General features: G+C 41.7%; 1 protein-coding gene across 3 annotated transcripts in view; it reads left to right on the top strand.

The window, feature by feature from the left end:
- Positions 1-20678, top strand: part of sgsm2 (small G protein signaling modulator 2) — a 137378-nt gene extending 116700 nt beyond the window's left edge. For all 3 annotated transcript variants that reach the window (XM_022201022.2, XM_051958147.1, XM_022201023.2), the window contains 11 exons: positions 384-448; positions 3768-3913; positions 7343-7471; positions 7546-7728; positions 10303-10680; positions 12956-13080; positions 14030-14112; positions 14627-14736; positions 14836-14932; positions 15943-16110; positions 16431-20678. In XM_022201022.2, coding sequence (XP_022056714.1) covers positions 384-448; positions 3768-3913; positions 7343-7471; positions 7546-7728; positions 10303-10680; positions 12956-13080; positions 14030-14112; positions 14627-14736; positions 14836-14932; positions 15943-16110; positions 16431-16519 — 1573 coding nt within the window. In that variant the 3' untranslated portion in view covers positions 16520-20678. The remainder of the gene's footprint in view (positions 1-383; positions 449-3767; positions 3914-7342; positions 7472-7545; positions 7729-10302; positions 10681-12955; positions 13081-14029; positions 14113-14626; positions 14737-14835; positions 14933-15942; positions 16111-16430) is intronic.
- The last annotated feature ends 2314 nt before the right edge of the window (positions 20679-22992 follow it).

Below are 22992 nucleotides of genomic sequence, written 5' to 3'. Positions count from 1 at the left end.
ACAACAGTCCCTGTCATAGCAACAACATTAATGAATGTGAACCTTCTGGTTGACTGAGACCTTTGTGTGTTCTTCCTGAGCATACGTGGGGTTTTTTCAGCTTCCTCCCACAATCGGTGATTTTAAATTGGCCGTAGAGGATAGTTTCTCCTTGTGCTAGCCCTCAGATGAACTGGGCTCCCTGTGACCCTCCACAGGATAAAGCAGGTGTATCTGATGGAAGGCTGGCAGAAGATTAGGGAGGTTTTTGTACTTTCTAGGTACCAATGAATGCTGGAAATGAATCTGTAAATAAACATATAAACCCAGACTTTGTTTATATGACTGTTGATAGACCTGGCAGTGGTGTGGTAATCTCAGATAATCTCTTTTCTTCCCACCAGTGTTCCTCTTAAGATGCTCTGCCAGAACATGAAGAGGCAGATCGTCTCCAGAGCCTTCTATGGATGTAAGTACTTCGTGTTACCTCTGCACTGCACTCAGACACTTACAGCTTGTATTTGGACATTAGTGCTGTGCTATTAATTGTGCTTGGTTTTACGTACTGCATGGGTAAGACGTTTCCAGATTCCATATGATATCATGCAAGGCAGCAGATTGTTAACTGACCACTCATATATTAAGGAAATGTCTCCATAAATGTACGTGCTTGCAGGCTGCTTGTTGCGTTTTCTTTTCAGTTTGCTCTCAAGAGAGTTTTTATGTTGCCTCTGTCAATCTAAATGTAGGTGCCAATTTATTTTGATGTAACACAATGGAATATAAGAAGCAAAACAGTAGGGTTTAGATGTAATGCATGCAGACACTAAATGTAGATAAGTGCTTTTCAACAGCATTATTTCCCAGTGTGTTTATCTTAGTTTAATGTTCCACCTGCTGTCTGTTGAGCCTGGCTTCTAAGCAAGTGCACAATTGATTTTAAAATCAATTGAAGTAATCTTGAACATAATGCATAAACTAGCAGCTGCTGCTGGAAAAGGTAATAAGTTTGGAAACTGTAATAAATGTCCTTCTGAAAAAAATCGATCATACAATAGTGTGTAATAATGTGCTGTGGAACTTAATGCATTTAGATCGTTATTATAGTGTTCATCTGAGTGAATGCTTTATTGTTTTACCAATAGATAGTTTGCTAATTGAAGTTGATTTAACAGAAAAAATAAATATAACATAAAGATTTGAACTAAAAACATTGATTAAATCAGTATTTATAGGTTTAAAAATATTCAATACAATTTACCACAATGTTACATTTCAAAACCTTTTAGAAAGATTTTGTATCTCTGGCTTTGTAACATACTGTGTAATGAATGTATATTTATACAGTGGGTACGGAAAGTATTCAGACCTCTTGAAATTTTTCACTCTGTGTCATTGCAGCCATTTGCCAAAATCAAAAAAGTTCATTTTGTTTCTCAATAATGCACACTCAGCACCCCATCCTGACAGAAAAAAAACAGAAATGTAGAAATTTTTGCAAATGTATTAAAAAAGAAAAACAGAAATATCCCATGGTCATAAGTATTCAGACCCTTTGCAGCGACATTCATATTTAACTCACATGCTGTCCATTTCCTCTGATCCTCCTCGAGATGGTTCTACTTCTTTATTGAAGTCCAGCTGTGTTTAATTAAACTGATTGGACTTGATTAGGAAAGGCACACACCTGTCTATATAAGACCTTACAGCTCACAGTGCATGTCAGAGCAAATGAGAATCATGAGGACGAAGGAACTGCCCAAGGAGCTCAGAGACAGAATTGTGGCAAGGCACAGATCTGGCCAAGGTTACAAAAGAATTTCTGCAGCACTCAAGGTTCCTAAGAGCACAGTGGCCTCCATAATCCTCAAATGGAAGAAGTTTGGGATGACCACAACTCTTCCTAGACCTGGCCGTCCAGCCAAACTGAGCAATGGTGGGAGAAGAGCCTTGGTGAGAGAGGTAAAGAAGAACCCAAAGATCACTGTGGCTGAGCTCCAGAGATGCAGTCGGGAGATAGGAGAAAGTTCCACAAAGTCAACTATCACTGCAGCCCTTCACCAGTCGGGGCTTTATGGCAGAGTGGCCCGACGGAAGCCTCTCCTCAGTGCAAGACACATGAAAGCCCGCATAGAGTTTTCCAAAAAACACATGAAGGACTCCCAGACTATGAGAAATAAGATTCTCTGGTCTGATGAGACCAAGATTGAACTTTCTGGTGTTAATTCTAAGCGGTATGTGTGGAGAAAAGCAGGCACTGCTCATCACCTGCCCAATACAATCCCTACAGTGAAACATGGTGGTGGGAGCATCATGTTGTGGGGGTGTTTTTCAGCTGCAGGGACGACTGGTTGCAATTGAAGGAAGGATGAATGCGGCCAAGTACAGAGATATCCTGGAGGAAAACCTCTTCCAGAGTGCTCAGGACCTCAGACTGAGCCGAAGGTTCACCTTTCAACAGGACAATGACCCTAAGCACACAGCTAAAATAACAAAGGAGTGGCTTCAGAACAACTCTGTGACCGTTCTTGACTGGCCCAGCCAGAGCCCTGACCTAAACCCAATTGAGCATCTCTGGAGAGACCTCAAAATGGCTGTCCACCAACGTTGACCATCCAACCTGACAGAACTGGAGAGGATCTGCAAGGAAGAATGGCAGAGGATCCCCAAATCCAGGTGTGAAAAACTTGTTGCATCATTCCGAAGAAGACTCATGGCTGTACTAGCTGAAAAGGGTGCTTCTACTCAATACTGAGCACAGGGTCTGAATACTTCTGACCATGTGATATTTCAGTTTTTCTTTTTTAATAAATTTGCAAAAATTTCTACATTTCTGTTTTTTTCTGTCAGGATGGGGTGCTGAGTGTACATTAATGAGAAATAAAATGAACTTTTTTGATTTTGGCAAATGGCTGCAATGACAGAGTGAAAAATTTCAAGGGGTCTGAATACGTTCCGTACCCACTGTATGTCTTATATGGAGTTATGTGACGACTTGTATTGGTTTGTCTGTCTGTCAGCAACATTACTCGAAAATGGATTAACAGATTTGGATGAAATTTTCAGGGAAGGTCAGAAATAACACAAGGACCAGGTGATTATATTTTGGCAGCCATGCCACTTATAGTCTGGATCCATTGATTTGTTAAAGATTTCTGTATCATAGTTACAGCTGGCATTGCTGTAGCTATGACAACAAGTGAACACTACGTCAGCTGCCTGCTGATGATCACAGGATTGCGATGCTCCTTAGACAGAATTTATTAATCCCCAGAGGGAAATTCTGTAAACAAATCTTCTACAAATCTACCGCTGTGGATCACAAATTTTTAATAGATGTCTTCTGTCGGAAATCATAGAATTAAAATTAGAATGGATTTATCATACATGGCATGACAAAAACATAAATAGCTTCCACTGGATAGTGCACAACAACAAGCCATAAGAAATAAAATATCAACATTAAATAATAAAATCAAATGTACATATATAACAAAACAAAAATAAAAAGGACAACATCTGCGAAGGAGGCCAGATATATACAATGACTGAGCAGCCTTGGTGGAGTACTGTGCTTTTCTTGTTTATATTCTGCACCTCCATTGTGTTTTATCCCTGTCTCGTCATATCTGCAGCATCTAAGGATAGAGGGAGTTCTATGTCGTAAAGCTTTGCTTAGACAACTTTTTGTGATTTGTGCCTATATACAAAGAAAATGTATTTGTTGTGACTGTACTGCGTCTTGGTCTCAGCTGTGCACACGTGTCCCTGTCTCACCTGTCCATCAGGGCTGGCCTACTGTCGACACCTGTCCACAGTGCGGACTCACCTGTCAGCTCTGGTCAACCACAACATCGTCCCCCCAGACAGACCCTGTGAGGCGTCTGGGGGTCTCAGCAAAGAGGTGTGGAGCAAGTACCAGAAAGACTGCAAGGTAATGCTGTCAACTGTCATTCTGCAGGAACTACAACACCATAACAAGAATGTTAATCTTCCTCCACCACACTCTGTCACCCCTCCAACTGCCACAGATATTACAGCAAATTGCCGAGTCAACACTGAGTTGCTGATATTGATCAAGCCCCAAAGATAAATTGTGGTTATGTGGTGCTGTGGGCAGGTAGTGCAGCTCTTATTTACAGTAATATATTATAAAGTGAGATAATCTGATTACCAAGTGGAGAATGCTCCTTCAGAGGAAAATGAATAGCAAATATTTTTGAGACTATCTCACATAATAGTGCAATATTATGCTAAAGTTATGGAAAGAGGCATCTTCTGTATGAGGAGCAGAACCGCTTCAATCACTGACTGGAATATGAAATGGAAATGTGTGAAGCAACAATTCAGAACTATGTTTGATTTAAAAAGGAAACCTTCAGCTTTTGTGTGAATTTGAGAAACAGAAATGTGATAACCAGTGATCTTCTGTGTGCCATTGCCCCATAAGGAAGCTGATCATGTGTGTGCCTCCTGAGTATCCATGCTCTTATAACATGACCGCTTCTTTTTAACCACAACTAAACCATACAGAGCAGCTAATGAGCTGTACTGCCACACAAAGTTGGATATAGAAACAGTGAAGCTGAGAAGAAAGGCCAAACTGCAGGACTGTTATTCTGTATGGGTCATACATGTAAGCATTCCTGTTTTCTTTATTGAGAGTAACAGACTTTTCTTTAAATCTAAAAACTATGTCCTGTGGATGCTACAGTGTCCAAGGTTACACAAACACTCTTCTTTCCCTTTCTACAATGGAGCTAGTTCAATACATTAATCATAACATGAATGCATCAGTAAGGTAAGATGTCTCAAAGTCTACAACATATTGGGGCAATTTTAGGTAAAATGAAGAAAAGCAGCCATCGAGCAAGGGGACTGTGTTTATATTCTGAGGGAAAAAAATCAGAAATAAATTTCTGAGATTAAAGTTTTTCTCACCGTAATGCCACTACCGACATTATTTCAAGAGAAAAACTGGAAACTCCCTGCAATAATCCACTTTATACACCAGGAAATATGAAGTAGTTTCCATGGGAAATGGTATTAAGAATGTAGCAACATGACTCATCCTGAACAAAACCACTTTGTTCCCAAAGATTTCACTGTAGAAACTGTGAGTCTGTGCACAACAGGTCTGTTTGCTGTGTTAATAAATCAGAATAACTTTATTCATCCCAGAAGGGAAATTCAATTGTCAAGGTTCTTATCTGTTTAATTTTGAATTGAATAGCCTGACTGCTGATAGCAAGAAAGATTTCCTAAATCTTTCGGTCTTGCAGCGCAGGGATAGGAGCCGTCCACTTATGTTTCGTTGTTCATTGAGGCAGATGTGAAGTGGATGATCCATGTTTGTCAGAATGGCCTCCATCTTGCTCAGTGCCCGTCTCTCCACCTCATCCTCCAATGTGTTCAATCCGATTCTAACCACAGAGCCAGCTTTTTTAATCAGTTTGTTCAGACGCCTTGCATCCTTCTGTTTTATGCTGCCTCCCCAGCAGACTGCAGCATAAAACAGGACACCTGCTACCACAGACTGATAAAACATCTGCAGCATCTTACTGCAGATGTCTAGTGATCGAAGTCTTCTGAGGCAATAAAGTCGGCTCTGGCCCTTTTTGTAGATGAAGTCTACGTTTGTAGACCAGTCCAACTAATTATCAAGGTGGACACCTAAATATTTATATGATGTCACCATCTCGATGTCCACGCTACAAGTGTTCACTGGCTGAAGGGGGGGGTTTGGATCTGCGGAAATCTATGATCATTTCCTTTGTCTTTGAGGCGTTGAGTAGCAGGCAGTTTTTGTGACTCCAGTCACTGAAGGCACTTATCAGATCTCTGTATTCAGCTTCATGTCCATTTCTGATACATGCCACGATAGCAGTGTCATCAGAGTATTTCTGAATGTGGCAGGACTCAGTCAGATGTATACAGAGTGAACAGGAATGGAGCCAAGACTGTTCCTTGTGGAGCCCCAGTACTACTCATTAATGTCCCAGAAACACAGTTCCCCAGCCTGACAAACTGCGGCCTTCCTGTCAGGTAATCTGTGATCCATGAAACACAGGAAGGATCCACTCCCATCTCTGTGAGCTTGTCTTTGAGGATGGTGGGTTGGATGGAGTTGAATGCATTTGAAAAAAAAGCTCAATATGATAACAATGACAGGTCAGAGGATGCAAATACTGAATCAGCGTTCCTCTGCTGAGCCACCTGGCTGCAGCCCCTCCTTCATTCTGGAGACAGTACAGATCCTGTTGTGTAGCAACAGCTGTGTAATATATTCAAAGGAAGGAAGTCGACATTAGCTCACTCAGGGCCTGAAATCAGATTTCAAAAGCCACGTTAACGTGTGAGCTTGTAATGCTGTGATACTGAAGGAGACAGAGCTGCACTCCAACAGGGAACTTTTTTTTTTACATTATATTTTTTTTACCTTTATGCACAGTGGAGAGAGAGGCAGGAAACATATGGAGAAGAGAGGGGAAAGACATGCAGTAAATGGCCATGGCTCGGACTCAAACCCATGACCGCTGCGTCACTATAGCTGCTGTTTATGGGTCGCCCACTCAACCTGTTGAGCTACAGGGCCACCCCAGGGAGCAGTTTTTAATATGAGGAGGTGGAGCAGAGCCCTAGAAGGCTCCAGCCTCATTTAAACCCTGAACTAAATTCTATAAAAACTGTAACTGAGACTCTAAGAATAACTAACAACCATAGCTATTGCTGATGTGCCTTTAAATGGAAAATCCAGAAGCACATTTTAGCTGCACTTCAGTCCAGTAATTGAGCCGCTAACTTCAAATCTAAACATCTGTGGTATGACTCCTGCTTTGTAAAACACACATCCATCTTGCTAATTGTGTTTAAACCTAATATAACTCTGTAACCCTTTCTAGCTATAATGAAGCTTCAGTTATGTCACAGTTTAAATGTGTTTCTGTCCTCCCTTCATATGCAGCATATCCTCTGTTCACATAGTCATATATTCACTGTTAGTTGGGGATAATTCACTGCCTCCGCCATCTCCACCCTCTCCTCTCTCACTTCTACTCTAATGAAAATGTAATGAGTTTCAGTGAAATGAAGTCTCATTACAGAGTGCAGTTTGATAGCATTGCAGCTATTAAAGCAGCTACTGTAATCAGTCATCAACTCCAACAAAGTCATCATTACTAATTTACACTCTATTCATATCTGTGTCCTTTATCTTCTGCACTCATCTATGTCTTCCTCTGTATGGGTCACCATCGCTCTTTCTCCCTATCCATTATTGATGTATTTCCTCTTAGGCTTCGTCTTCTTTCCTGTCATCTTTCTTCTGCTGTTTATCCATATTCCTGTGTTCCTCTCTCTGCAGAACTATAAGGAGCTGGAGCTGCTCCGGCTGGTTTATTATGGGGGAGTGCAGCACGAAATCAGGAAGGAGGTGTGGCCTTTCCTGCTGGGACACTACAAGTTTGGCATGGGCAAAAAGGACATGAGCCAGGTACCGCACACACCCAGCCACGCTCTTTATCTGACCCGTACACAAGATTATAATGCTTCATTTTCCCTGTGAAGATTGATGCAAAGATCAGTGAGCGCTACCAGCAGGTGATGCGGGAGTGGAAGGCCTGCGAGGTGATCGTGAAGCAGAGAGAGAAGGAGATGCAGTCGGCCATCTTCGCCAAGCTCTCTTCAGGCAGCAGCATCGACAGCCACGTCCTGCGACTCGTGCACAGAGACTCCACACTCAGCAATGAGGTGAAGAAGCCCGGCACAATATAACATCCACTCAGTGTGACATTTTATTAAGCTGGGAGGGAGCTGTTTATGAAAAGCTTTCAATATAAATCTTAATATATACTGCATGATATTAGTTTGATGCAAGCAATATAGAAAGTGTTTGTTTTGGTGTTGTGATTCTAAATGAGGACGATATTACCAACCCAACCTAATGCTGTATCAACATTATGCTGGCAGACGATTTGCTGTTTATTTTTGGTGATATTTTCTTCCCTGATCCTGCATTTCACATTATTTCAGCACTGAGAAAAAATGTAATTAAACCCTCACAGTAGCAGAAGTTCTACTGAGCCTGTAAAGACAGTGGTGTGATGTGTTCTGTTGTTCTGTTAGAGCTGTGGCAGTCTGAGGAAGTACCCCTGATGGTGAACTTTGTTTTTACTTCTTTCTTCTCCCATTAATCATGTGATCAGCCCCAGATTTATCTGCTGTCCTAGGATATAAAACTGGATGTAAAGTAGTTAGTCTAGTAGCAGCTCCAACAGTAACACACTAATACTTAACCATTAATAATCAAACAGTTTCGTATTTGTAAGACACACACTGTGCATAAGGTGACACAATGTACCTTAACTTGTAACTACCACTTCTGGTCTTTCATAATCGTAGTTCTAACAATATAAAACATCCAAGTATAGGGACTGTTGAAGTGACTGGGATTCTATACCTGAATCTATAGTCCAGTGATCAGATTTGAGCACAAGATACAGCTGAGTACAAAATAGTTTTTTACTCTGTTTGGCTTTTTTGGATTATAATGGATTAACTGAAATGTGTCAATTTGGTATCAAAAGGACTGAAATAGCAATCAGAAGCAACCAAATTCAGACCTATCATATCCTCGGTGTCTTAAGTTTGAACAGACAACATGGAAATAAACATTCAGGAACATGCAGGAATGCACAGCAGCAGAGAGAAACATGCAAGCGGAGTAGAAAGTGCATTCATGTAAAGATGAAAATGTTGTTACATGTAATTTAAAAAGTGGTGTTAAGTCAGATGGTGGCATGTACAGTTTGGTAATCATCTTAAAAGGAATCACGTTCCTGGTTTGGGCATAGGTATTTATTTATTATAGGCATAGGTATTTATTTAATTCACTTCAGTTTTGTTTATATAGTGCAGATTGGAAACATGTCATCTCAAAGTGCTTAGCATAGTAAGGTACAGACCTTACAAATTATAAACAGAGAACAGAACACCCAACAGTCCAAAGTTGCCTTTATATTCCCACTGAGCAATGGTGTGAAGGAATGGAAAAAAAGCCCTGGGATAGGAAGGGGAACAAACCTCAGACAGAACCAGGCTCAGAGAAGGCGAACATCTGCCTCGACTGGTTGGGTGACAGTGGGGATGAGGGAGGAGGGATAGCAGCCCAGATAACAAACTATGGGTGAATCAATGTTGAATATATGTTGAGACCTAACGTAGAAATTATACAGAAAGTGCAAGGTTGATAAAATGTTGAGTCAACGTTTGCTTACATAGATTACATGTTTGCAAACATAGATTGAACATTAATTAAACATTGACCTGTCAAACATTTTAATTAAACCAAAATACAATGTAGATTCAATGGCATCTTTTAAACACAAACTTCAATGTTGACAAAATGTTGTTGAATTAACGTTGATCCAACCATCAATCTTCAACCGTAACCACAATTCAACCTTCTTAACCGTAATTCAACATTGATTTAACATCTTTTGCTATCTGGGTAAAGTGTGATTTATGGTTGAAAAGCAAACGTTGACTCAACATTTTATCAACCTTGCGCTTTCTGTATAATTTCGACGTTAGGTCTCAACACAGATTCAACATTGATTCACCCATAGTTTGCTATCTGGGAGGATAGCAGATAAGAGACGTGTAGCTTCAGATCCACAGAAATCCACAGAGAGAACAAACACAGGACACAGGAACATGGGGGAAACACAAAGTTAGTGACATGTAATGCTGATATATAACCATATAGAGAGAGAAGAGGAGGGGAGCCCAGTGCATTATGGGAGTCCCCTTGGAGTCTAAACCTTCAGCAGCATAACTGAGGGACAACTCGGGTGATGCTGAGCAGCCCTAATTATAGGTAGCTTTATCAAAGAGGAAAATTTTAAGCCTAATCTTAAAAGTAGAGATGGTTTCTGCCTCCTGAATCCAAACTGGGAGCTGATTCCACAACAGAGGAGCTGATAACTGAAGGATCTGCCTCCTGTCCTGCTTCTGGAAACTTTGGGGACCACAAGAAAACCAGCAGCCTGAGAGAGAAGGGCTCTGTTAGCATGATATGGTACAATAAGGTCTTTAAGATAAGATGGAACTTGGTCATTAAGAGTTTTAAATGTGAGAAGGAGGATTTTAAATTCTATCCTGGATTTTACAGCGAGCAAATGAAGAGAAGAGCAAATGAAGAGAACTCATGTTGGTATTTGTTTTCTTACACTTGATGAATTAGAGAGCATCAGTAGCCTGAAACCTACATTGCTGCTCTCGCTGTCTGTCTTCCATTACTTCTAAAGTTTTTTCCTTCTTCAGGTGTTCATGTCTGTGGATGAGCCAGATGCAAGCAGCCAGGAGACCCCCAGTGGAGAGGACAGCACTCCCACCATGACCACCGTGGCCCCCCCCGCTGCCCTCCCCCCTGAGGAGCGTCCTCTGGTAGAGTTTGACTCCCCTGACTCGGGTCTACCGTCCTCCAGAAACTACTCTGTGACCTCTGCTCACTCCCAGATCCTGTCCAGCATAGATGACGGTCAGAGCACAGAGGAGGAAGGAGGGGGCACTGAGGAGGGCAGGACTCTGGGGGGACGTCAGGACTCTCTGACTGAAGACAGGCTGTGCAGTCAGCTGGACAAACTGGTGACCAATGGAGCAGCTGCTGAGGGGACGTCTCCTTCTCTGTCCTCTTACACAGTACGTCCAGCATGAATGTGTCTGTTTATTTCTGACTGAATTGACTGAAATCTGCAGTAAAACAGAAAAAAAACTTCAAGGCATAAGCTGGAGCCCGTTATTTTTAGCACACTCTGTGAGAAAAGTATCTGACAGAATAAATCAGATCCTTTGCAGTGAGGCTGAGTTAAAGTGTTGTTCTGAATCTGGCGGATGCAGAAACTAATGTGGTGTTTTTATGACTAATACAATATTGATTTGGGATTTTATAAGGGCCAGACAATAAAGAAGTGCTCCAAGAAACACATAAGTAAGCAAAAACAAGGAAATAAGTAACACAAAGCACTTTATTAGGAACAGCATATTAACACTAACTCCATTTCTCAAACAGCCTGAGTTCTTTTGGAAGCATTAGTGTGGGATTGTGCTCCATGTGGACATGACTGCAGACTCTTTGTGGTCTGTATGACCTGGCAGTGACACATGTATCATGTGTTTTATGCACTGTGGAGAGGTGAAGCCCCATCAGCTGTGGCTTTAAGAACGTAAACCAGAGCAGCAGGTTCACCACTCCTCACTGACTGTGTTTGCAGCCTTCAGATGACATCCCCGTTGTTGTTGCTGTAGTTAATGTTACGATTATGGCTACATGCTGTAAAATGTAGTTACAGAGAGTGTATTTAAGCTGCTGCATTCCTGAACTCCTAAATAACCAAAGAAATATGTTCGTCAAATTAGCGCTGTACTTACTAATAGTAACAGCTGGACATGCCAGTAGCACCACAGACTGAAGTCTGAACAGTACTACAGTATATACTATAACTATATATCCAGTCACAGCTTCACCATTACAGCCAGCAGAGCAGCTGCAGCTGTGCTGACAGCCAGCAGCTGGTTACTGTCAGAGACCAGCCTTTTAGAATGAATAACGGGCAGTAAAGAGCATCCAGTGTCACATCATCTCTCTCTGAGTGTTTCCTTACACTGGTAGTCTGAATCAGCACATGCAGGATGTGGTATTCGCTCATTGCACTTGGCACTCTTGTCCCTTCTGCTTTCTACATGTTAACATTTTCTTCAGGCGGCAGCCTCCCACACTGACAAGTTTTACTCATGCTTTGGATGGTGCAGTGAGGCAGCCCTGCTAGTTTGTTGTGGATTGTCCGTTTTATTGAGAGCACTTGTCTCCCTGTGTGCAAACGTACTGAAGCTGCATCCTGTGTTAGCTACGTCCACAATGACTGGGGTTCAAAGAAACGCAAACACGCCAGAGCTTTTTTTTTTGCCCCTATAGCAGAATGATGGTGAGGTGCAGCCTGACTATTATATTTACAGAATGGGCGGGCAACGTAAGAAGCATATAGCAGGGGGAATGCAAAAGTAGTCCTTAAAAATTATTAGTGACCTTTACGGTAAACCAAAGAGAAAGATAATTCATTTTGTGTCACGGAAGGATGGTGAACCCGGCAGAGAACACACAGACTCACAGCAGATCAGGCAGAAAAAAATGAGTTTTATTTAAATACAAATTAAATTTACTCGAAGAACTAAGGGGGAGTGAGTGAAGGAAACTAAGGATAAAATCAGAATGGAACTAAGGCCAGGAATAATCAAACTAAGAAACTCACTACGGGCTGGGAGTGGGGTAGACAGGCCACCGGAGACCGGCGGTCCGGGCTTTTACTCCGCTGGGGTGGGCGAGTGGCAGAGAGTGGCTGTGGTGGTCTTGGGGATCCAGAAGCTGCGGCAGCGGGGAAAGGCGAGCAGGGACGAGACACCTCCTCCAGAGGTGAGCACAGGTTCGAGTCTTTGGCAGACGCGAGTAACGGAGATCCCTGGCAGCGTGACCTGCGAGACTGCAGAAACAAGGATTAGTGCACTGTTTTACGCTGCCCAGAGTTCTGATGATGGTGATGTGTAATTGTAGTCAGCTGCTGCAGAGAGAGAGTGGAGGACCGGTGAGGAGGAGGTGATCATGAGGGAGCCCTGACATTTTGTAAATCACAGTCTTGCCACAAGTCAAAACCTCTAGATCAACATATTGCTCAGACATTTGTGATTTGGTAAAATAAAATAAAAACACACTTATTTGACTGTGTTTATGGATGTACAGTTCATGTCCTGTAGAGCATATATGTGCTCAGTATATTTCATGGTCAGTAGTTTTAGAGCTTCCTTGCAGTGAATTAAAGCAGTAGATGACAGACTGGAGCTGTTCATAGTAAAATACATAAAGAAAGAGCAGAACCTTTCATTTCCACTCACTAAGACTGACAGCCATGTTTTCTTTGTGCAGATTGAGCTGTTGGATACAGTCGCCCTCAATCTTCACAGAATAGACAAAGACGTGCAGCGCTGCGACCGCAACTATTATTACTTTACTACAGGCAACCTGGAGAAACTACGTAACATCATGTGCAGGTAGGAAAGAAAAGACCACACAGGAAGACATTCTGAGACCCGTCACCTAAAGCTGCACTGTTCATCATCATCACATAAACAATGAATCAGGTGAACTGAAATGAAGTGCAGTATGAAAGGCGGTGTCAAACCCACAGAGAATCTTCCTCTCGGCTTCATGGAGTCCTTCAGCTCATTGCTTTGGTTTTATGGCTCACAACTTTACTGTTCTGGTTCACTTTGACCGTCCTCTTTGCCGCTGTCAGTAGACAGCTGGTTTTGAGGGGAAAGTGCTCCAGTACACACTATTTAAAATAAATTTAAAGTGAAGAACGCAGACGTGGAGTGGTGAAAGAATTAATTCCACCTGGTGTCCACCTGACAAATGAAGTAGAATGTGTGCATGTAATTATTCACTCTTTTGTGACTGCTTTGATCTACATACTTCAACTCTTGAGGGAAATCTGTGGCGCTTTAGATGCAGAAGGCTTCACTATAATACCAGCCAGTCATTAAACATGTCTGTGTGATGCTTGCTGCTCTGCAGGTTACAGATTTCTAAAATGGTGATGTGGTAATGTTGGTGACAGCAGTGAAAGTGAGCAAAAACAGTAGAACTGACCAAAACAATGAACTGAAAGCAGTAAGCATCTTTGTTGATCTGTGGAGAGCTGCAGTCAGATAATAATTCTTTCTTCACTTTAAATATATTCATTTGTTGCTTTACACTTTTTTTATCAAGTATCAAAATAATCACTATACAGAAAAGAGACATGTAGAAATATCCTGTGATTTAGTGTTGGATTAATACTGATGTGGCAAACACTTTATGTAGTAGATTGATTTGTAAACAGCGCAGCGTGTCACGTGTTTTAGTTCTGAAAAACACATGCACATTAAGTCTGTTGTTTGGAGTACAATGTGTTTCTCATGTGTAACTCATCTCGATGTGTGTGTTTCTGACCTGCAGCTATGTGTGGGAGCATTTAGAGATGGGCTATGTTCAGGGCATGTGTGACCTGCTTGCTCCACTCATGGTCATTCTGGATGATGGTGAGAAAAAAGAATCCTCATTTCCTGCATGTCTTCATGACTAGAACCACTGTAAACAGAACAGATGAAAATCCCTCACATCAGCCATACAACTGAAGCTAACAGACCTCATTAAATACTAGAAATAACTGATCACTGTCAATGTAACACATTCAGATGTAATAGCAGTGATGTGTAGTTCTACACCTGAAAGCTGAGTTTAGATCTGCACCCATCAAACATCACACAAGGCTCATTGTTTCCTGTGGCTGTAGGTCAGTGAACATTGGAGTGAAGTAGATATGTTTTCTAATCCACTTCACTTTTACAATGAACTGCCCTTCTATCTGCATTTGAAAATAATTTAGGAAAAAGTATTCATTATAAAAAACAATCATTTCAACAGCTTGTTAAAATGATGGGGTGCCATTAGAGATACAAACCAGCAATTTTACCTTGTTTACTGTGAGACCCAGGCTACCTGACCATACTGTCTTTCTATGTGTGTGTGTGCGTGCATGTGCATGTGTGTCAGAGTGCCTGGCGTACAGCTGTTTCACTCAGCTAATGAAGAGGATGAGTCAGAACTTCCCTAATGGTGGAGCCATGGACACACACTTTGCCAACATGAGGTCACTAATCCAGGTGATGGATAACATACTTCCTGTGCTTGTTTGTGAGTGTGTGAATATGTGAGAGAGAGTTATGTGTACTGACATCCCCTGATATTCCCTCTGATGTCAGATTCTGGACTCGGAGCTGTTTGAGCTGATGCAGCAGAATGGAGACTACACTCACTTCTACTTCTGTTATCGCTGGTTCCTGCTGGACTTTAAGAGAGGTGAACGCTGCATCCTTTCCTGAACATTGTAGAGCTGTTAAGGTCCCTCCAGCTGTTGATTTAGCACTTGAAAACTCATTTCTGTTCGTCAAAGTTAGATATTTAGAGGACTTCCACTGAAAATCCTTTCCTGCCTAAAGATCTCTTAGATGTAACTCTGATTGAGAGACACTGCAGACTCTGTCTCCGCTCACCACAGCTCAACCACACCAGCTCACCTGTGACTCTGCTCAAACTCTGTACATCTGCACTGCATAACGTATCAAGCTGTAATATTTGAGTAGATCAGCTATACGTGTTCACATCAGAAGCTAACTGTAAAGATGAATAATGATAGAGAGCTACACGACAGTTCAAAAGTTTGGGGTCTCCCAGATAATTCCATGTTTTTCATGGAAACTCACACTTTTATTCATGTGTTAACATAACTGCACAAGGGTTTTCTAATCATCAATGAGCCTTTCAACACCATTAGCTAACACAATGTAGCATTAGAACACAGGAGTGATGGTTGCTGGAAATGTTCCTCTGTACCCCTATGGAGATATTCCATTAAAAATCAGTCATTTCCAGATAGAATAGTCATTTACCACATTAACAATGTCTACACTGGATTTATCATTCATTTAATGCTATCTTCATTGAAAAAAAAAGTAAGGATATTTCTAAGTGACCCCAAACGTTTGAACGCTCATGTACAATCCACCAGTAGACACGACTGATTACTCAGGTTTGCTCCATATGAAACTCTGGAAGTCTGAATCCATGTTTTTGAATCTGTAGTCACTGCAGTGCAGTTTCAAAGTGTAACCGTTCAAATATAGTGTTGACTGCCTATTTTACTCATGATGTAGCCTCTAGCATATAAAAACATCATTTGGACATGATAGCAAAGTTTTTCAGCAGAGGGGGTCTTTAATGATCTGAACAGAATCACACAGTGTTCACAGGTGAATGTTCAGAAAGGGGACTTGAAGAGGGCTGACTATAACCATGTGCTGTGTGTGCAGAGCTCCTGTATGAGGACGTGTTTGCGGTGTGGGAGGTGATCTGGGTGGCGCCCAGGATTTCCTCGCAGCACTTTGTCCTCTTCCTGGCCTTGGCACTGGTTACAGTTTACCGTGAGATCATCATGGACAACAACATGGACTTCACCGACATAATTAAGTTCTTTAATGGTATGACACACTCTTGCAGCGTGTGTTTTGTTCTGTGATGGCTACAAAAGAGCGAAATAGGGTCATTTTCTCACAGACTACTGTACAATCAGACTTCCTTTGCAAGCAGAGGAGTCGCCCCCTGCAGGTGTTTAAACAGAATGCAGGTTTATTGCACTGATGACTTTTCTTGTCAGGCATAAAGTCTATGGAACAACTCATGTCTGTTCTGTGCTCAGATCTGCAGGACAGTGAGCTCTAGTGCTCCCTCGTAGACTTCAGCTTGTTTCTGTGTAAACTGTGTGTGTGTCTGCCTCTCTGACTGTGTGTCTGATCCACAGAGATGGCTGAGCGTCATGATGTCCAGCACATCTTGAAGATAGCACGTGAGCTGGTGCACAAAGTCCAGTCTCTGATGGACAACAAATGACTGTAGTGGAAGAAGGAGAGAAGGAGGAGTAAGAGGATCCAAAGGGAGAAATTGTCCGACCCCTCTGGAAACTCCTCTCCTCCCTCAAAGACAGAGTGCTGGTCGACCTCCACCCATCCAGAGAGGAGTCCAAGTGTCCCCCTCCCAGATGAAGGCCGTGGGCAGCAGCACCTGGCTCTGGAGCTCCTCCCAGATCTGTTTACATCCACCTTTACATGGAATGCTCATGGTGTCTGTTCAGACATGTGGATTTGTCTGCATGCTTGTGAGTTTGATCACACTGTGAACGCATTCTTGAGTCTCCCTCGTCCTACAGAGTTTGTGTGCGTGCATGAAATCACACATACGTACACTCCATTTTGGCTCTATCAATACTCCAGTTTTCTAGAGTCGCACTTTTTTCCTTGACTCTGAAACAGAACCTGTTGGATGCCTGTCAGGGAGACCAAAGTGGTCTCAGAGGTTGGCAGATGTTTTCCTTGCTGCAGTGCCACCGGAGGCCAGCAGAGTGCAGGATTTACACCCAACAGAGGAGCAGAAGACTTAGCCACGAAGACGTTTTCATTAGTGACCAAATGGACTGTGCCAACTACATTTTCATGAGTGTTTTCTACAACAAGCATGTGTGTTTTTACCCCCCTGTCCTTTTTTCTTTTTTTTTCTAGAAATTCATTATGACACAAATGCTGCCTTTACCAGTAACGGCCCAAGGTACTTAGTTGCACTTTTCGTGAGAGTTCCCTCCATGGTGCCTGTGAAGGCCTTCCTCATTGGCCGGAGGCATCACCAGAGGCCAAACTGTTGAGAAACTCAGGATGAACTGGAGCCAACTTTTCTGAACACGTCAGTCAGTGTTTAAAGCATGTTTCACCCTCATTCCAAAGCAGCAGATAAAAGAGCAGCAGAGCACAACAGTAAAGGCAAAAGCACACAGGCCTGCCTCCTGACTGAAACTAAACTAGTGCCATGATTGTCAGGAGTGCAGCTCCCTCCATCAGCAGTATGACGAGTTTATCTGCTGTAATTACATGCATATTACAGGAGTATAGTTCTTGTTGGTGGTTCTTAAAGTAAATATACTAATATTTGACTATTTTCAGCCAGAAAGAAATTCAAATCAAGGGATTTCGTAATCACTACCACAGTTGTTTACTGTATACAGCTGCATGATGAAGACTTTACAACACATTTACAGAATATATCATTTTAAAGTACTTTAAATATTTTTTCAAATGATTTGAGGTGTTTTCATGTTGACGTAGTAATGCACTTATGTCAGTATTTCCAACCGTAGCTTAGACCATGTTTCAGTCAGCTGTGTCTGAATTTTTTAAAGGCCACCAGGCTGTGAAACACAGTGACCAAAGGACACGTTTTAAATATGTGTTCTGTTAGTCAAGTGTTATTTATCTGTGACTGATAGCAGAATTCGACATGCCAGGCTGAGACAGAAAGGCAGAAGAAAGTCCAAAAATCCTATGAAATCTTTCAAACTCAGTCTCAAACATGTAGTTTCATCTCAGTCATTTCCTCAAACATTTGGGTATTTTAGTTTGAGACGAATGCTACACAAACAAGGCTAAATTAGACTTTTGTGGTTTAGCTCAGTTTGGCCCAGTTTTTATTTCACTGTTGCCCTTGTGGCGTTGCAGAAGGTTAATGGTTCAACTGTTTACTCGCAAGATTTTTAAGAACTGAAGATTTCCCCCATCTATTCATACTTCTGGATATTAGTTTCAACTTCAGAATCAGAATCAGCTTTAATGTTCAGCAAGAAATTTGTTTTTTGGCTGTTAGTGTCACCCCGGGAATAATATGTAATATAATAGTAAAATAACTACTGAAACCTAGAAAAGAATATGTGAACACAATAGTGCAAAATGACAGTTACTGGTGTGAGAGTATGGTGCAAAAAGCAGAGAATATTGTTTTTAGTGCAAAATAATATACGTTTGTGCTCATTGCCTTCACTTATTGTCGACTGTTTCAACCAGTTTTTATTGAAGCTATAAACAACTTCAAACTGTTGTAATCGATTTCACCATTTATACATCACTTTCCAGAAACTCTTTAAATGAATTTAATGTTAAGTAACCATTCAACCATTTCTGTGTTTTAGTTCTTCCATCTGTGCGTTCCTCAGCTAACACTTTGCCCATAACTTTTAGGTAACCGTTTATTATTACACCATGCTAACTATCTCAGCTGGTTATCCATAACTTTTACCCATTTCAGCCGTTCATCCGTCACTAATTAATCTTTCTAACTGTGTCCATGGCTTTTAGCTTACATGTACTGACTGCTCGTAGAAAGCTACTTAGAGCATTTAAATGATAGTTAGTGCATTATTTATGGTAAACTATCTAAATGGGTAAACTACAGTTTCACTTTCTTGGCAAATTTTCATGCTGAAAACAGAAACCCTCCCTGTTCAGGTCCGCTCATTTTAAACACATATCCTAAATCTAAATGTAATTCATATTTTTCTGATTAGTTGAACTCTCTTTTTTTACTTCTAACCCCCAAACGCACGTTCCTACCTGCGAGTATAGGACCCTTTCCCCACAATTTCTGCGATATCTTACCATTAATCACATTGAGGTGGACTGTATGCTGCTACCACTACAATTAGCTCCATTATTCCAGTAAATATTGGATCACCATCTGAACTGTATTATGAGGTTTTAGCCCAATGTTGCGAATGAATCCAGTTAAATGAATGTAAAAATGACTATTGAATAGCCATTGTCAAACTATGCTTCATGTATGAGCCCAGATACAAACTAAAACCTGCAGCAGTGTTTCCCTTTAATCAGGGCACATTTTTGGGGGAATTCCCAGGAAAAAACAGAATCAAGGATTTCTGTGGTACTGAGGAATAAAATACCAGGCTCTGGATACACACTCTGTACTTCAAGAGACATTTAGTCTTTGTTTCCGTCTTTTCATGGAGTGAGCAGTCAGTAAGGTAGATCTAGAATCGCTCCGACTCTGCTCTTTAGATGAGTTCCTCTTGTCGTTTGGAACTGGAGTGAAACATGCTCACTGGCCTGAAGGCACCATGAAGACTGTTACACTTCTTACTGCATTCAGCAGCACTGTTCAGAAAAGTGGCTGCAGTTGTCCTCGTGGACCCTGAAGTCCAGCCTCTGAACGTTCAACATGCTTGGGCTGGGTTGGTTCCAGGTCCTCAAGAAAAGCTAGCAGAGAAGAAGCTGCTTTTAATGCCAAACGTTCTCCAGCGTTCAGTATTCCAGCTGGTTTGGGCTTCAGGGTAACAGCACATTCCTGTTTGTATCTGAAGGGAGTCGGGGACATTTTTGATACTGTTTCCACTCCTTCCTTGTCCGTGTGACTCTTTACGTCTCACCCTCCTCGTCTCCGTGAAGTGTCCAACATGGCTGCATATGATTGGTCATCCAGCACGGACCTGCACCTGTGATTCACGTGCCAAGAGTCTTCCCCAATCCTGAAGTGTACTGTAGTCATCCGGCTCTCTGATTCACTAGTTTGATCCCAGGATCGGGCAGTGGCATGGATGTGCCTCGCTACGGCCTCCCCTCCCTCCCCTCCCTCCCCCACGGTGATGGAGGGTGGTTGGTGGGAGGAACCGCGGCCCGTGGCAGAGCTTTTTCTTCCAATCAGGACAATGTGTACCAAAGCCTTGAAACAGCCCCCTCTGTGGCATGACGACAATGTGCAATTTCATACTGCATCTTGAAGACTGACTGTTTACTATGTGTGTAAAATATTTTTGAAAATGGTGTTCTTGAATTCTTTAACTACTGTGCAATTTCTGTCGTTTGAGAATCCCATCAAAGTCTATATTGATGTACATATGAACCAAAAGCCCAATATTTCTATGAAGACAGTCCAGACATATATATATATAAATATATATAACTTATTTTGAGATCTATTTTTATGTTGGTTTTAGCAGCACTAGTCGGAGGTGTATACTGTGCAGAAATGCAGAATGTGTGCAGACTATGTTACACGTTGACTGTTAAGTGTTCTTTCTCAATGTTGTGCACTGACTTCAAGATTTCAAATTTCTATTTATTTAGAGAGCCAGTGATTGCATTGCTGAATATGTATTGGTAAGGATGTATCATTTGCCTTGAATGTAATGTATTATTAAATAAGAGGTTGTTCATGACTGCGCTGCTCTCTGTCCTTTACGCTGTTGATGCTGCATACAGGACAACATTCTGTCACTTTAAAAAACTTCTCTATTTAGAACTTTTCAGTAGAACATGACTGGACTGATTTAGAGCTGCTCTAGTCAATATTTTTATATCATCAAGGAACCAAATGATTGAGTGGAATGTGAAGGGAGGTGCTTGCAACAAACCTACAGAAAACTATCCTCTTGCTGCAGGTCCCCTTCACTCCTACTCCTGTTTTTGCTCAATTCACTCACTGTTCTACAAGATCATTTTCAGATGCAGCAATTCATCCATCCATCCATTCCCAGGGGACACCCTGGACAGGTCACCAGTCTGTCACAGGGCTACATATACAGACAAACAGTCACACTCACATTCACACCTACAGACAATTTAGAGTAATCAATTAACCTCAGCATATTTTTGGACTGTGGGAGGAAGCCGGAGTACCCAGAGAAAACCAACGCATGCACAGGGAGAACATGCAAACTCCATGCAGAAAGATCCCAGGCCCACCCCGGGATTTGAACCGGGGATCTTCTTGCTGCAAGGCGAAAGTGCTAACCACTACGTCACTGTGCAGCCCCAATTCAATTCAATTTCATTTTTATTTATATAGCACCAATTACAACTCAGTTTGTCTCAGGACGCTTTACAGAACCCATATGCCTGAACCCCCAGAACAAGGCCTAAGGCAACAGTGGCAAGGAGAAAACTCCCTTTAAACAGGAAGAAACCTCGAGCAGAACCCAGCTCTGTATGTGGGGACCCATCTGCTGCTGGATGGTGGGTTGAAAGGGACAAAGTAAGGTGCTGGTTTTAGAAAGAAAAGCCCAGAAAAAGCCACTGTACACCATCTACTAACACCAGACAGACACATTCTGTGGCTCACTGTTGTCGTAGTGGATTTGCCTATTTAGAGTTGTCATTAAAGTGTATCTTCAATTTGATCTAATTTAAATATGAAAATTAGTTCAGCAGGAATGACTGACATGTCAACAAACATGATGTGTCTCAGTGCGTCTCTGCATTTACACCTGGCTATAGCAGGAGTTTTCTCTCACCCAAATATGTACACAGATTCCATGTTCATGTCAAGTGTGACTTTGGTATCAACATCTAAATTGCCAGGGGCCTGTTTCACGAAGCAGGTTCAAGAAACTCTGAGTTTCTTCCGCAACTCTGAGTAAATCTATTCTGAGATAGAAAACTCTTGATTTTTCGGTTTCACAACGGCTGGTTTGAGTTGGTTTAATTAACTCGGAGTAATTTGACCAGGAGTTAAGCGCGTGCACCGCAACTCTGAAAAGACAGCATCAATGGAACCCCGATTCAACGAGTCACCATGGAAACGGGGAAGCGAAAGGGTGAGTTTTTGAAATGGAAGTTTTTAACGCGCTCATATGGAGAGTTTGAACACGTTTTTAGAAAGAACTGCAACACCGCTGCAGCTGCAAAAGACAGAGAGACGGCGTGGAGAACACTGCTGCCCGGATCAATGCGTAAGTTTAAATGTAGTCCTTTGTAATCGTAATAATATTACAGGGAATAACTGTCTGAACGGTAGAATATCAAGTTATTTCATTTAGGTGAAATCTCACGGGGAAGAAGCAAACGGGGCAGCAGCTTAAGATGAAATATAAAAACATTGTTCAAACAGGTCAGACCTCGGCATTATTTCATGGAGGTACTTCATGTTGATCATGTTTTACATTGTAAAGTAGCCTAAATATTAAGTGGCTGTTTGACTGTGCAGTTGTTTTATCCACACATAGCCTAAATGTCTGCATCCATATCATGTCCTGCTAAATAATTAAGCCTATTTAAACTAACATAGACTTCTGCTCAGCCAACAGAAAGAAAGCAGATGCCTGTAAAACGGTGGTATAAAAGGTCATGGATGCATATATATATATATACATACACACACACACACACACACACACGCACACACACACACACATATATATATAATATGATTATTTAGTTCTCTTTTGTGTCTTTTTTTGTCTTTTGGCCCCTTCACACCACAACAGACCTTGTAATTGTAAGTAGGCAACACTCCAAAGATTTATCCAAATGGTACTTTAAGTTTACTGAAACATGTCACTGATCTAGGATAAAGAGGATGAAACTGTGTCTGCTGCCTTTACAGAGGGGGATCCAGAAAGGCATATAGAGGTATGTTACGGATAGTTCTCTTCTCATTCACATTTTGGGTGGAATATAGAGTGTGACATTTAGCCTACACTGAAGTATTGCACATTCTCATCCTTTTAACAGAGCATGGCTGGACAGCAGCAG

This window comes from Acanthochromis polyacanthus, chromosome 13 (genome assembly GCF_021347895.1).
Source record: "Acanthochromis polyacanthus isolate Apoly-LR-REF ecotype Palm Island chromosome 13, KAUST_Apoly_ChrSc, whole genome shotgun sequence".
In the NCBI taxonomy this organism is placed as follows: Eukaryota; Metazoa; Chordata; class Actinopteri; family Pomacentridae; genus Acanthochromis; species Acanthochromis polyacanthus.
Note: the sequence above shows the minus strand (reverse complement) of the source record. Positions and strands in the feature narration are given on the sequence as shown.